The sequence below is a fragment of the Diadema setosum genome, chromosome 11 (assembly GCF_964275005.1).
Source record: "Diadema setosum chromosome 11, eeDiaSeto1, whole genome shotgun sequence".
NCBI classification, from domain to species: domain Eukaryota; kingdom Metazoa; phylum Echinodermata; class Echinoidea; order Diadematoida; family Diadematidae; genus Diadema; species Diadema setosum.
The window spans coordinates 33,335,117-33,350,440 of record NC_092695.1 but is presented as its reverse complement, the minus strand read 5'-3'; the positions used below and the strand labels follow the sequence as shown (position 1 = coordinate 33,350,440).

At 41.0% G+C, this 15,324-nt stretch overlaps 1 protein-coding gene across 1 annotated transcript in view; it reads right to left on the bottom strand.

Moving 5' to 3' along the window:
* Window positions 1-3,447: 3,447 nt before the first annotated feature.
* The window catches only part of LOC140235084 (extracellular matrix protein 3-like), a 53,820-nt gene continuing 41,943 nt past the window's right edge, over window positions 3,448-15,324 (bottom strand). Inside the window, exons 11-22 of the mRNA XM_072315121.1 lie at window positions 14,465-14,617; window positions 13,815-13,991; window positions 13,161-13,416; window positions 12,480-12,814; window positions 11,680-11,881; window positions 11,180-11,284; window positions 10,557-10,684; window positions 9,801-9,935; window positions 9,242-9,368; window positions 8,626-8,813; window positions 8,000-8,146; window positions 3,448-7,167 (exon numbers count right to left, since the gene is read on the bottom strand). Coding sequence (XP_072171222.1) covers window positions 6,739-7,167; window positions 8,000-8,146; window positions 8,626-8,813; window positions 9,242-9,368; window positions 9,801-9,935; window positions 10,557-10,684; window positions 11,180-11,284; window positions 11,680-11,881; window positions 12,480-12,814; window positions 13,161-13,416; window positions 13,815-13,991; window positions 14,465-14,617 — 2,382 coding nt within the window. The 3' untranslated portion in view covers window positions 3,448-6,738. The remainder of the gene's footprint in view (window positions 7,168-7,999; window positions 8,147-8,625; window positions 8,814-9,241; window positions 9,369-9,800; window positions 9,936-10,556; window positions 10,685-11,179; window positions 11,285-11,679; window positions 11,882-12,479; window positions 12,815-13,160; window positions 13,417-13,814; window positions 13,992-14,464; window positions 14,618-15,324) is intronic.

Sequence of the window (15,324 nt, the reverse complement as noted above, 5' to 3'; positions counted from 1 at the left end):
TGTAGTTTCAAGTTTGTTCATGGGGGAATCAGGGGTGCCCCCCTTGGGACTCAGGGGAGGGGGGTGGGAAGGGGTCCAAATGGGGCCTAAATTGTGCATTTTCATCTTTACCTTGAGATCGCCATGTCTGATTTTCACCAAACTTGGTAGTTAGCATCCCTAGGGGGATAGTATCTCAATTTGTTCAAATGGGCACCATGGCCCACCTGGGGGGTCCCCAAGGGGCCCAAACCCCTAAAATCAAGGAACCTTTAAAAATCTTCTCTAGAACCAGAAGTGATAGGGCTTAGATGATACTATGAGTTAGTACATTGATGACTGTAGTCTCAAGTTTGTTCATGGGGTTGGCAAAATCAGGGGTGCCCCCCGCCCCCCCCCCCCCCCCCCCCCCCCTTGGGACCCAGGAGAGGGATGGGGAGAAGTCGTACAGTTGTAATGGAGCCTGAATTGTACATGTTCATCTTCTTCTTGAAAACCTCATGATGAATTTGACCAAACTTAGCAGGTAGCATGATGCATCCCTATGGTTATAGAATCTCAATTCCTTCAAATGGGCGCCATGTCCCTCTTGAGGGGCCCCTAGGGGTCCCACCCCCCCCCCCCCCACATTAAGGAATATTCAAAATCTGCTCTAGAACCAGAAATGATAAAGCAATGTTAATACCATGAGTTTGTACATTGATGACTTTAGTTCCAAGTTTGTTCATTGCAAATCCAGGGCTGCCCACCCCCCCCCCCCCCCCCCCCCCGGGAGTTGAGGGGGATCCATATGCAGACCTAAGTTTCCAATGTTCTCAGGTAAGAGTGTGCAAGAATGCATGGAAGGTGAAATTGCGAAACTCAGGTGAGCGCGTGACCCGCGGGTCTCTTGTTTTTTTAAATTTGCTATGCTTTAATCTTTTTTTTTTTTCATATATTCTCTCATGTCTAGTATTTCATGTCTAGTTTGGATTGTGCAGCTGCTGTAGTAGTATCGAAGCTATCAACAAATGGTTGCTTGTAAAAATTTGTATGCACACAGGTGAACTATGCATATTGAACATACAGTACATGTACCAGGTTGACAGAATTCAAGAGTAGAGAGAGAGAAAGAGCGTATACATGTATACAGTACATGTAGTGCAGCATACATGGCCGTGTGCATAGATAAATGTTTGATTTATATCACATGCCTTTGACTGCAGTACATACTGTATACATGCACACTGTCTGTTGTGTGTATGTGTATGTGTACTTGTATGTGTGTGTGTGTGTGTGTGTGTGTATGTGTGCGTGAATGTTTTGTTTATTTAAGATATGTAATTATGATATACTTTTTAACATTAAACTCACAATGGCAACATGAATTGGACTAACATTGAGTTGTGATGCTAGTTAATAGTGAAGGACCTCCATTTGAGGGTAAAATTCACAGGAACAGGAACATTCTACACTGCAGTTCAGGAGGACAATCTTTGTTGGTTTGCATTAAAAAGCTGCAATCAACAAGAATACAGCCTTACTGCAGTCCAAATTGGAAGGTAAATACATGTGTGCATTCAGACATGCACACACACAGACGCACAGACCAGACACACACACATGATCATATCAGGACTGCCAGCATTCACCCACCAAAATTCAGGAGATTCAAAACAGCTATCTGGGAGATACTTCAGTGTGTTACATGCAACTCCATGGGGAAGCATAATTCCTCAATCCAGGGAGATGTTTGAATACTCTCACCCTGACTTGTGAAGAAATATGAAGTTTTCAGGAAGTCTCCAACAGAATCAAAAGATTTGCAGCTCTGTCACAAGTACATACATAAAGACATCCCTCCACCAATGATGTTTTACTGCTGATTGCATCACACACACATCCTAAATTCAGTTTCACACCTCATTCAAGTTAGGATATTAATATCACACCAACAGAATGATCAAAGTTTTCATAAAATTTGGATAGGCACAAACAAACAAAAAAATGGAAATTTTGGAGTATCAAAAGATTTCAGTGAGTACATACAAGAGGCAATGATAACATCACCTTTATACAACTCTGCCATTTTTTTTTCTTTTTGTGTATGTATATATGTATGTGTGTGTGTGTGTGTGTATGTGCACTAAAATCTTATTAAAATCATGCTTTTGATCACTAATTTAGCAACTACAAGACCTTCCATGTAAAAGTCGTACAAGATTAATAATTTCAGATGAAGAATGTAATATCATTTTGATGTCTTGTCAAAATAGAAAATCAGGGTAAATATTCTAGGACTTCATATAGGAGACTTGTGAAGTATTATGACACCATCACTTCTGCCAATTTGAATGTGTGGATAAAACAAATATCCCTGATTTTGAGCATGGTGTTGAATTACACATTAAAAGATCTAAAGTGACATTAAAAAGACATTGCTAAAACTTGTAATTCCCAAGTGTTTTTCTGTTTAGCATAGTACTTGTTGATGTTCTGTAGGGTGTATGATTTCTAAGTTAAAGGCATAATTTACCATTTGCAGATGAAAGCATTATTGCTTTAAAATAGTTCTAAAATGTGAGTTAGGGATAGAAACAACCACTGTCAAAATTTGAATCCGTATAATCGATGTCAAGTGTTGTTAAATACACAAAATGTGAACAATAGTTATAATAACAATGTTTCAAGACTAAACCGTATACAGTTACGGTTTACTGAGAAAAACCCTGATATCTCCTTATATTTTAGGTTTTATTGCAAATATTTCATATGGTAGGATGTTTTATGATACAACAGACCTACACATATGCATCAAATGTGATATCTTGAACATTTTTGAAATCACTGCACCCAAAGGTAACCTGGACCTTTAATATTAGTAACTTTGCATCAGTAACCGTTATTTTGTAAGTCGCTGTGAAACTTATGGGCCCGAATTCACGAAGGTGGTACAAATTAAACCATGGTTTAAACCATGGACAAAAACCATGGAGCACCAAGTGTCGCACGGAATATTTCGTTACGAAATTGGTCATTTCATCGACAAAATGACCGCTTCGTTGACGAAATTATCATTTCGTGGACGAAATGTTCATTTAGTTACAAAATGTTGTCATTTCGTTACAAAATAATCATTTCATCGACGAAATATTCTGTGCGACACTTGGCGCTCCATGGTTTTTAACCATGGTTTCATTTGTACCACCTTCGTGAATTCGGGCCATTGTGAACAGTGTCTATGAAACACAGTTATCACAAAGTCCTCAGGACTATATTTTTTCTATATATATTTTTTTTTTTTATAGCTGAACAGTGATGAATAGAAAGATACATAGATGGTAATTTTGAGACGTGTATTTTTACTTTGCCGTTCCGAAAATTCATTATAATTGTGTTATGTATCCACCATCAGTATCATTATTATTGAACTCGTTTGAGTATGAGATGAGAGACAGTAAGAAAGAGAGAAACGTTTCACAAATCATCTTCCCCGCCAGGTTGATACAAGTTTATTGACATTTCCAGGCTCACTTTTCAATGCATTATATTAGATATATCCATCATTAAACCCTGGGGAGGAGGTTGTGTTCTCACAGGTCACGGCAGCGGGGACTGGAAACACGGTTTCGTTCGCGTCCAATCAGGCGCGGGCGTGAAAAGTGACAGCACAAGCTTCTCGTGGAAAAGTCACGATGGTGTATTTTTTCTGACTTTTTTTCTTTTTTTTTTCAAGAGAATACGTTGATCTTTCTTACAATAATATTAATAAAATAATAACATACAGGGCACCCTTCACCTTACGAAAAAAACAAACAAAAAACTACACAAGTTGAGTAGTTCAATGAATTTTAAACACATCATTACATACATTTCTATTCCTACTATGATTTCAATTTGCGCAAGAACATAATTCGCATCAAGAAGCAGAAAAATGAACATAATGACAGAAAATTGATTGTTGAATAAAAAAAAAAAGAAAAAAAGTGGTAATAATGTCAAGTATATCACAACATTAAATTGTTGATATTTTGCTAAACAAAAATGTGTAAATAATGACAACAATAACAGTACCAATAAGATTTACTATTTTAAAATCAAACAAAAAAATCACCAGGCTTCTATTGATCATGGTTAAAACTGCAAAAGACATGAATATTTTAACAAAACTTAATTTCAACTGTAACTCACTCTGAATCTGTTAACTACTAGTAGCTTAATCCATACATACATCCAGCAGTGTTTGATGCCCTGAACGGATAAAGAGAGGGGGTTTATTTCACGTCAAGATTGTGAACCTTATTCACTCTCCTCGCGCGGCAAGATTGCTGGAAGGGGACAAGACTTCTTTGCGACAAACTGCGAGTCGGCGTCTCGCGTTGCACTCCACACGTTGCGAACAACGAGCAAGAGCGGCAAACCATTTCCCCGAGGCCAACACTGCCTCCATCGTCTGTACATTTCATCTTGTTATCTCACTGAAGTTTTACAGCATGGCAGTTTTCCATAGAGGAATACCATCACGTACGATTTTGTGCCTTATGGATGACATTTTCAGGGGGCCACAGCTCTCGTTCTGAAGAAAAACTACCTAATCACAGATATCTACAACAAAATTTTTTCTTCTCTCTCAACATTTTTTTTTTTTTAAAACGGAAACAAACATACACAATCTGAATGTACACACACAAAGTGGAAAGTTGTATAAAGAACATCCAATCCAAACAGGAAAAACAAAAAGAAATATGGAACAGTAAGAAAAAGAAATGGGGTAAAAAGTACAATCTTACTGGACACCAAGGCAGCATTTTTGCACTTGAAAGAATAATAGGGCATAGCTCTTTTGTGATTTTAATCGGAGGTTGAATATTTAGGTGGCGAGGGTGGGATAGGAGCAGGAATGATGACTTATCCAAATCTTCAGACCATTATTGTCTGAATCAAGGCATAGACACGAATGGGTGTGCTACAAGGACTACTGCCACACCTAGGAGGCCAAAGTCTAAAATGCTGATTCTTTTTTTTTTTTAAGTGTGGCAACTTGGTGTCTAACTTCTCGGGATATCATAGTAAATTCGAGCCAGAGACCCTGTACGGACACATGATAACCAGAAACCTACAGGCAGGGACGAATGCTTGTAGCACAGTGTGAAAAAGAGTTTGTAAAATGCTTAAAATATAAGTTATCAACAATTAACTACATGTACTATCAAACATACAAAAAGTCTGAAAAAAAAAAACTTCATGACAAAAAAAGAAATAAAAATACCATTCGGAAGCACCAATTCATACAAGAAAAAATGCAAATCAGATTTAGTTAGTCAAGACTTGCATAGAATATATAAACATGCCTTTGCATATATCACACTAAATACAAAACAAGGAAAAAATATGCTACAAAATGACCGTTCGCGTGTTAACCGACACTCAATCACCTGCAACCAAAATACATACACATGGTGGTTTTCAATTCTGCACCCTTCAATTTTGAATCAAAGAAGTGCCGAATCAAAACAGAAGACTTGTCAACACTGTGCTAACTCATCAACCACTGAACTGAACTAAAAAATAAAAAAATAAAAAGGTAGTCATAAGAAGCCAGTTGTCATGATATGAAACACAATTGTTGCTACGCACATGTACGCTGCCCGAAGTCGTGTCTCACAGACAGAACACTAGAAACTAGAGTAATGCTATGGACAAAGTTTTCTTCTTTTTCATTCTAAAAAAAAAAAAAGTCTTACTGGCGATTACATCTACTGAATAGGCCAATAGAGAAGTGCAACAAAATATAGAATCCCTCTTCCACTCGATAAAAATACATCCTCATTTGCTCTGTATTTAAAAAGGCATATAAATATATATATATGCAAATATTAAAATTGCTTTAATATCATAATCACATACACATGTTAACCTTTGATCTACTCGTCACAAAAAAAATTCCTAGAGGTTTTCTGTCCCGTGTGTTTTCAGTCAGTAAGACAACGTCAGATACATTGACGCAGCCAGCAGCTAGCTAGGTGACTCTATTCTACATTGCACTAGAAATGAACTACTTCTATGCAGGTGGATGGTTTTTAGGTGGAAATAGAGGAATATTATAATTTAAAAAGACAGTTCTTCCCTGTTACCACACATGAATATAAAAATGCTAAAAAAAAAAAAAGACCTAACACTACTTGGTTATTGGTTGATAATCAGCTACAAAAAAAAAAGAGAAGATAATTACAATTTCTAATCATATTTTACAAAATGAGCACCTTGTGAAATACACACGATTCTTTTTTTTTGTTATAAAAAAAAGAGAAAAAAATAATTACCTCCATCAACCTCTTCTTTTCGGAGAACCAAAATTATTAAGGTTGTATCACTAGCGACAGCTTCACGTAAATAGGTAACAGGAAACAATCATATAGCATAGACAAAAATATAAATTACATAGAACTATCGAAGGGCAATGTGTTCGTAATGTCTGGGTCTGGGCAGTCGCAAACTTGGCTTGGATGTATCTCCCTTTCTCGATCTCTGCAGAAACTGGAGTGAACCTTCCAGGCACGTTGCGTTCTGCTTTGCCTCCAGAAGTCTCGCAGCATTTGTGAGTCAATCATCAATGACAGGTATAATGAAACAAATGGAGTAAAAAAAAAAAATCAACTTCATTTCGCGAATTGTTTATCAACATAATGATTGGTTTTTTGCCCTGTTAACTCTTCTCTAAAATTATTAACATTCCTCTTTCAATAATTACATCCAGGATGAAGCCGAAGCTCCCCTTCATTAGACTTCCGTGTTGTCGTCAAAGTGGCCATTTGCAACGACCTTGGCGGCGCCGTTGACGACCATCACGGGCTGCGCCTTCTTCTGCCGGCGCTGCCGCAATACGACGCCGACGATAAGCGCGATAATGAGTATACCCACGATGCCGCCGACGATCATGCCGATGTAGACGACGCTGTTGGAGTTGCTGCCGATGTCGCTGGTGCCCGGGAAGGACTCAATCTCGTTGCTCTTCAGGGACAGCTGGACGCGCTGCATGTTGGTGCCCTCGCCCTCGCCCAGATTGAAGTTGCTCTGTCGGCGCTGTCGTCCCGACCTGGACATGTCAGCAATGGCGTGGTGCTCAACATCTCGTCGGCCAATACCGGAGCTATCGGCAGACCTCATGGAATAGATGGAGTGAAGGTACCATGTGCGGCCATAGTCAACCTAGAGGGCAGTTGCCATTTGGAGAGAAAAAGAGCATTTGTTACTTCAAATTCAACTGAGTGATCTGCTACAGATATTACTGACATATTTTTTAGTTGCCATTTGGGGAAAAGTAGCATTTGTTATTTTGAATTCAACTGTGTGATCTGCTACAGATGTTACTGACATATTTTTGAGGTAGCATTTGGAGAAAAAGAGCATTTGTTATTTTGAATTCAACCATGTGACCTGCTACAGATGTTTGACAAATGTTTGACCTATCAGTGACATGGCTATACAAGACTGCGAGTTTTCTTGGCTCTATCTTCTAAACTTCAGTTCATGGTGTTAGGATCCCTGTCAGTAAAATCTCCTGTTTTATTGAAGAGACATAACTTGTGACCATCAAACATTCAGGTGGGAAAATGTATAGAAGAAAATCACATTTGACACAGTGGGCAATAATGAAATATTCAGTATCAATGGGGGGAGGGGGGGGGGGGGTAATCATTGGTAGCGCTGTAATTACAGAATCTTCAAGTCTGTAAACCTCACTTTAAGCGAAAAGTTTGCCCGACAGTAAAACCATTAGAGTTTTATAAAATGCGTGCGAGATATTTTGGCAGAAAAGCAAATAACATCTTAGCAGTAATAGCACACCTTCTCTTCATGTTAGAATATTGCACAAATGACTGTCTGGCCACTGGAATCACAAGAGGTGGCACTTAATCCATTAGGCTGCTGATGATGCAGCAATTTGGGGGTCAGTAATACTTTAGTGTCAAGGCAAAAAATAAAAAGAGGCAGGACACTATAAATAAGATATCATTCCACCCTGAAGGGAGATACTCACGCCAAATAGGGGGTCGCTGGACATGCGGAATCCATCAGCACCCGGCTGCTGGACGAGCTGCAGATCGTTGGGGTAGTCGATGGCCAGAGTGGCATTGAATGGGACGCCGTTGAACTCCCTCTGGACCGTGTCTGGTGCTCCACGATCCTGCAAAAGACCACCGCACAAACACAAGAAATAATGAGATGCGTTCACGCCATGGACGCTTAGGAGTTTTCATCTCTGATGGTGTCAGACTCTATGTTTTGAAGCCTAGACCTAAGCTCTGATAGCAAGTATCATTTGAGTGTGACACTAAATCCATAAATACTTTTCCACTATACCTGACACTATTGTATACAGTAAGTGAATGTCATAGACTTATCTCTCTTTGAGGAGCTGGCATCCCATTTAAGGGGGTATAACGTATGCTCTTTGTTGCTCGGTGTCACAAAGGTGGGATTAGAGCGCGGTCTGGTGGATCATTGTAGCTTTCCAACAGTCTTCAAATCTAAAACTTTGCAACTTATTCACAATCCAAACCAAAAATAGCTTTAAAAATCCAGAATATACATATAGGCTTTGGAGGACAAAACATTCTCGGCGAAATAATGTCTGCAACTCGAAAGAGGCGGTCAAAAACATACCAGGATCTTGAAGGCGTAGAGGAGGTTGGGCGTGTCGGCAACGCATCCGTACTCGTTGTTGGCCGGGTTGTACTTGGGGATGTATCCGTCGCGGCCAGTGCAGAGGAAGACCTTCTGGATGTCCAGGTTGAAGCCAGAGCCGAGGTTCTGGACGGGGTCAACGTGGATGCGGCCAAAGATGGTATCGCCTGGGAGCGAAAGGGAACAGGATGAGGAGGGATGATCAAAAATATGTGAGGATTGTCTGTCCTCTTGTGAGAAAATGGAAATGCACAGAGAGCACTGATTGTGTAACTTTTATGACGGCAGAAAGAAAAATGCTGACAAAGTTCTGTGAGTTCGACGGCCACATTGGTGGTGTTGAGGACCAGGAATTATGAGTCCTCAAATGAGTGCATTTGGGACAACGCTGTGGAGTGTTTTTGACCATCTTGACAAATCTGGTATTAGAGATGTTATAAACGGCTCTTTGAGCAGCTTATATGTGGGAAAACAAAAGGAGATAACACACACACATATTAGTGTGAGTTTCTCTTTGTTTTCCTGTTGTTGTTTTTTTCACTACATCAAGTAGACACACAGTAAATTTGTAGCAATAAATAAAAAGTTGGCCTACCAGGGTTGTAGGCAACATCACTGCCCTCGCCAAAGCCCATGGATCCGTCGGAGAGGTAGATGGCTTCCTTGCCGACCAGGACGAACTCGGTGTTGAGGCTGTACTCCTCGGGCACTGGGTCGCTCACCTGCAGAATTATGGGGAGAAGCACAAAGGGTCAAAGGTCAGGGCATCCCAAAAAGTCTGGTATTTCTCTCGTCTTACTCCTTTTTTTGTCTATTCATTTTCTGTTTTTTGTGATTCCACTTTTTCGCTCAAAATTCGGTCAAAGTGCAGCATACATGTAATTGTGACTCGACAGAGGATTGAATGACTGCAAACTTTAATATACAGTTATTGCCACAAGTACATGCCGAAATATACATGTCGAAATATACATGTACAAAATTTTATTTCAGCTTCATTTCATCTGTGATCTTATGCTTAGATTTACTTGGTAAGTTTGTTGTCTCACAGGTCAAAATGCCCAAATCTTGTTTGAATTGCTCAGAGTGCTGTCTACAAGAGCTGTGACATCTATCAATGCATCATATTAAAACAAGACGGTGCCCTAGCTCACCTGTTGGAACCTGATGGGCAGCTCAAAGTTGATGGGGTCAGCAGGGTTGCAGACCGGTGGGTTGCTGTAGACGGTGTTGGGGAGGGTGGTACAGGGGATCAGCTGGATGTTGTAGGTGCCACTGTAGTCAGACACCTGCAAGAAAAGAACCAATGGAAGAGAGGAGTTAGGATGGTAGAAGAGTTCTATCATATACAAGAGAGATGACTGGAGAGAGAGTTAACTAAGGACAAAACTAACCTCTTTGAAATGGTTCAAATCATTGTTTAGTCCTGATGTTGGGAGCACTGCAAAAGTTTTTTTTTTTTTATTGTCTGTGTAATAAACTGCCTTTTATGGCACACAGCCTTGCACACAAATGATCAATAACAATACTATATTAACCACAGAGATTGTATTGCAAATTGAGGAAAATGCATGAAAATGCCTGAAAAAACTATAAGAGAAAATACACTTTTTTATCACCATTAAACGGCAACAAACAGGCCATTAAAAACAGGCTATCAAGGCTTTTGAGAAAATTTAGAATATAGAGTTGTTTGTGTAATCTAAGGTAACTTCAGAAATCTCCTTGGGTAGAAGCAAACTGGTGCAAACTAAAACACACACAAAAAAAACCAAAAAAAAAATCCGCTTTTCAGACTGATGTGAAAAGAGAGGAAATTGGCATCACGTACACCTTGCCTTTGATGCTATTTGCTACTTTTTTCTCTCTCATCAACAAAAGTCTTTGAAGTGATGGAGGACAAAACTCACCGAGAGATCAGACACAAACTGCCAGAGCTGCTCTGGCTGGGCATACGTCGGCTCCGTTCTCTGCAGCGCCAGGGAGTAGGTGATGCCTGGGTGGTCCTGAGAGTTCACGTTGGAGACGAGGTCGGTAGCTGCGAGGGAGAAGAGCGGAGTAAAGACAGTGGAATCAAGATTGATCAGAGGCAGTCGAGAGAGATAGGAATAATGTCAAGGAGACACACACAAAACACATCCAAACTTTTGAAGTTGAAAGAAACTTTTACTAGATGAGCAATTGTAGAGATATATGATGGATAATCAAACTTGAGGCAATTTCCTCCACTTTTTGGTACACAAGCAAAAACAAAAATCTGTACAGCATGGTACAGTTATAGCATTAGATATACAGCACATGCAGACACAAAACTTTGGTCAATCTATTCAGTCTAAAAAAAGGGTTCACATGAATTGTGAAACAGACTTTGCTGAAGTGCTGGTGTAGCCATGCTTTAGTATGGGAGACAGTTAACATATGAATAACCTTCTTTTCCTCATGAGTTATGCACAAGACTCGCTCCTTTTTGACAAAAACAACCCCTAGAGTCTGGGCCAGGGGTCACTGGAATGCATGTAAATCTGATACTCACACTCATGAGACTGGACGAAGAGACCATTGAAGAGGGCTTCGGTCCTGAAGTTGACCACCAGGCGGCCTTCCTCGTTGATCCTCATGCTCGTCGGGTACAGGTTGCCTGCGGAATAATCACGAGGAGATAACGAGAATAAACCAGCGTCGCTCAACAAAAACTTGTCTCAAGTCGACTGTATCATGATTGTAAAATGTAAACATGAGCTTATACTCTCTGCTTCTACAATCAAAGCAGCAACTTTGTTTCCTCCGCTGTTTCTAGAACTTGACACTCATGAACATTCGGAAAGAGATTATGATGTCATAAAGAGTCTTTTTATAACTTCTAGCTTCTGCAACATCATGTCACTTTCAGAGTGATGACAAAAGTTTACTGAGAAACAACAAACACCAGCGACAGCGTCAACCTGCTAATTTGCCTGATGACAGAAATGGAACAATCACTTTGGAAAATTTGAAGGACAAAATCCGACATCTGAATCGCTGCTTTCTACTCACCCTGCAGAGACTGGGTTCCGCTGGTGACCTGGGAGCCGATGCCGTTCTGCCAGAGGATGGAGGTGTCGTAGACGAAGGTGAGCTGCAGGGTGGACTGCTGGTCAAAGTGCTTCCAGCCGCCGGTGGCGACGGGGGAGTGGAAGACAAAGGAGACATAGAGCGGGATCCTCAGGCTGACGTAGGACTGGACTAGATCCAGAACCTGGAGAGGAGATCAAGGCACACACCATCATCATGAGTGATCATTATCATCATCATTATCATCATCATCACCAACATCACCAATTATCTCCACTCTTGTCACCATCATTATCACCATATCTCTTTCATCATCATCACCATCATCACTATCTCCACTTTTGTCGCCATCATTATTATCAGCATCACTATCAATATTACCTCTTGAATTTCAATTAGCATCATCTTCTGTTGACTGCTCATTTGATGTTAATCTTAATGATTTCTAACCATGTATTGGATGACTATCTGTAACGTTGAACATGCAAATACACAAATTCTGAATGATATTGTACATTTTAGACTTCAAACAATATTACTCTCTAAGATTGAATACCAGAGTGTTTCTACATTCAAGTCAAGTTTAATGCCTTGTACCAAGAAACATAATAATGTTCATCTATTTCTTCGTGTTACCCTCCAAAGCTCATTCTGTCAAAAGTTGGTTTCAGTACACTATGTCTATCTCGGAGTTACCACATTACTATTTTGCAAATTTCTTCAGGAGAAATTTTTGCAGGCTCTATCTGACAGGACAGGAGAGCTCAGGAATCCAAACTGACCTGTCCATCGGTGCCAACGATACCACCACACTGGTCGAGGAGCTCGGACATGTCGTAGTAGGCGTTGAACTCCCAGAGGCAGGCCTCGAGGTTCAGGTTGCGGTAGAAGCGGAGCGTCTCCTCGCCGCGGAGCTCGGGCGAGAACTGGTAGGCGTAGGTGTCGCCGACCACGTTGGGGTTCTTGGTCTCTTCGCTGATGAAGCCGTAGTCAGTCTGGATCTCGTTGAAGTCCAGCAGGTTGGAGCAGCGGTGGGTGCCCACTCGGTATCCGTCCTTGCTCAGGGCCAGCTCAAAGTTGGAAAGTTGGCGAGTGGAGATGATGGGCAGCATACCATCTGTGGAAAGACAAAATAGATATAACGGTATCAGTACAAGAATACAAAACAGGCATTTGCTATTGGCTCGAATCAACAATGTATTCATTGGGCAAATTCTTCACTCAAGAATAGCTTTCTTCACGGGTTGAGTACATTGCACATGTATTTTTGTGAGGTGTACCGATCATTGTTCATTTGAAACTTGAAAGCATTGAACAGTCTCCATAAAGTACTGCAGTGTAATGAAACAAATCACTTGTGTACAAATTCATCTGTAGCTGTTGAAGCTCTTCTCCACAGAAGTAGCCAAGATAAATCTCTGTTCTTTTAGTATGCTGCCTACAAACAGGGAGAGGTCACTTACCAACATGGGGCATGGTGACGGTGAGGCGGACCTTGTTGGGATAGTCGGGGTCGGCGGGTCCGGTGTAACGGAGTCGGGCGGTGAAGGGCTCGGCGCCGATGGCATCGGCCACCCGCGGCATGCACATACCCTCCGTGGAGCTGACGATGATCGGTGGGCTGGGGTGCTCGCGGCCGGCATCCCCGTCGTTGCTGACGGCACGGGCCACGCACTGGATGCGGGAGCCAGGCCCGAAGTAGACACTGTCCAGTGTGATCTGTGGTGGTTTAGAGTGGATGTTGGAAGCAGTTTTCAACAAAGTGGCAGATCATTTTTTAAAGTAAGGGGTAACATTGGAAATGTAGAATAATTTATGAAGTTGGAAACACTCACAAGATCTTAGAGTATCAGGTACTTCTCATCAAACTCTCTGGAAATGTTATATGAGTGCTTTCACTTCAGATGCATCTTATGACAAATTTTACAGCATTTCAAATCTATTCTGACAACCAATCTCTTTATGGTGATGAAGATGATTCTCTCATATCACAAATACACCAACTTAAATCTTGAATGCAATCCATCTAACACCTTAGCCAGTTACACAATATTATGTATGACCTAAATGAAAAAAAAAATCTACTGAGCCCTGTCACCATGGCAACAAATACTCACGCTCTTGGTGCTGCTGAAGAAGGTGTCACTGTCGGTCTGCTTGAGGGGTGAGGTCACTCCAGAGCTGGAGGTGGGGGCAGAGACCATCCATCTGAACTGCGTGAGGGTGTCGTTCAGACCCTCGGACTCGCAGATCGGACCGGTGGTGGCAAAGTCGGGGTATTTGGGGTTGCATGGCTGTGTGGATCAAGAAAAAGTGACTCACTGTTAGAATGAAGTACTCAAGACTGAAAACAGGAAACATTGAAGATGTAGAACTGATTCAAGTTGCTTACAGGTCAAAAAGATTTACCACAAAGAGCTATAAAATCCAGGTCAATGCTGATGGCAGTGCAACACCAGTATTGGAACTGGATATTGTTTATCAAAATTTCTGTCAAGGATACTTCAGAAAATGAAACAATGCACACACACAAAGCCACATGATCTTGACAACACAAAAAAATTTGAGATTTGATCTATTTGTACCAAATTATCACATTCAACTGTATACACTAGCATTATTTGTTTCCTTTTCTTGGCACATGTACAAGGCAACTTCTATCAAGCGTGACTATGGCTCTGACACAGACTGAACTACACCATGACTAGGCTACGAGGTTAGGGGGGTCATGGGTCACTGAGCCACCAATAGAAGGATCGTCACTTACAGACACACAGATGACTGGGTATCCACGGGGCGGGTTGGTCTGGGCGTTGTCGATGTTGTCGTAGTCGAGGAGGGAGACGACCATGGGGGCGGAGGGGAAGGTGACGCCCGAGGCCTGTCCCTCTTGCTCGATGTAGATGATGGCATGGTTCATCTGCAAAGGGCGGGGCGGAGGAGAAAAAGATGATTACAGCGTTCATCAATAACCTGCAAACAGTCTAGACATCTACTTAGAACTGAGGATTCCCTTAAATTGTAGTTAATTCCATACCCAGACAAGTCTTGGATACAGGTGACTAATCAAAAAGAGAAAGGTCACAATCAAAAATAACATCAAGCCATATGTGAGCCCAGTATGTTTTGATTCAATCAACAACTATCAAAAACTCCTCTGCTTATTTGGACAGACTCTTAGAAGCGAAGACCATTATTACAAAAACTCATGTTCTCTTTTTTTTTTTCAGCTCTGCAAACAAATGTGAAGGGCTGACAGAACTAACAGCTCTTTCAGAAGGGAGAATAGCAAGGACAGTCAAAAGGAGGACAAAGGAATAAAGCTTGCAAGATTTCAACATTCAATCAACTTGAAGGTAAATGTATAAACATCTGGAATAGCTTCAAAAGTAACTCTTTTCCTGTAGTGTTGGGCAAATGTAATGTTTAACAGACTGCTTTGCATAAAGAAGAATCATGCTTGAGAGGTTGAAATGGGAAGAGGGCAAGAGCAACGCTACATTATGAAACCAAGTACCAACATAAATATCAACTATGTTCCCTAGCTGTAGCAATAAAAAAAATAGTGACAATTGAGAATACTGAGCGCAGGTAATGTATGCTCAAATGCACAACATGTTCCTTTTG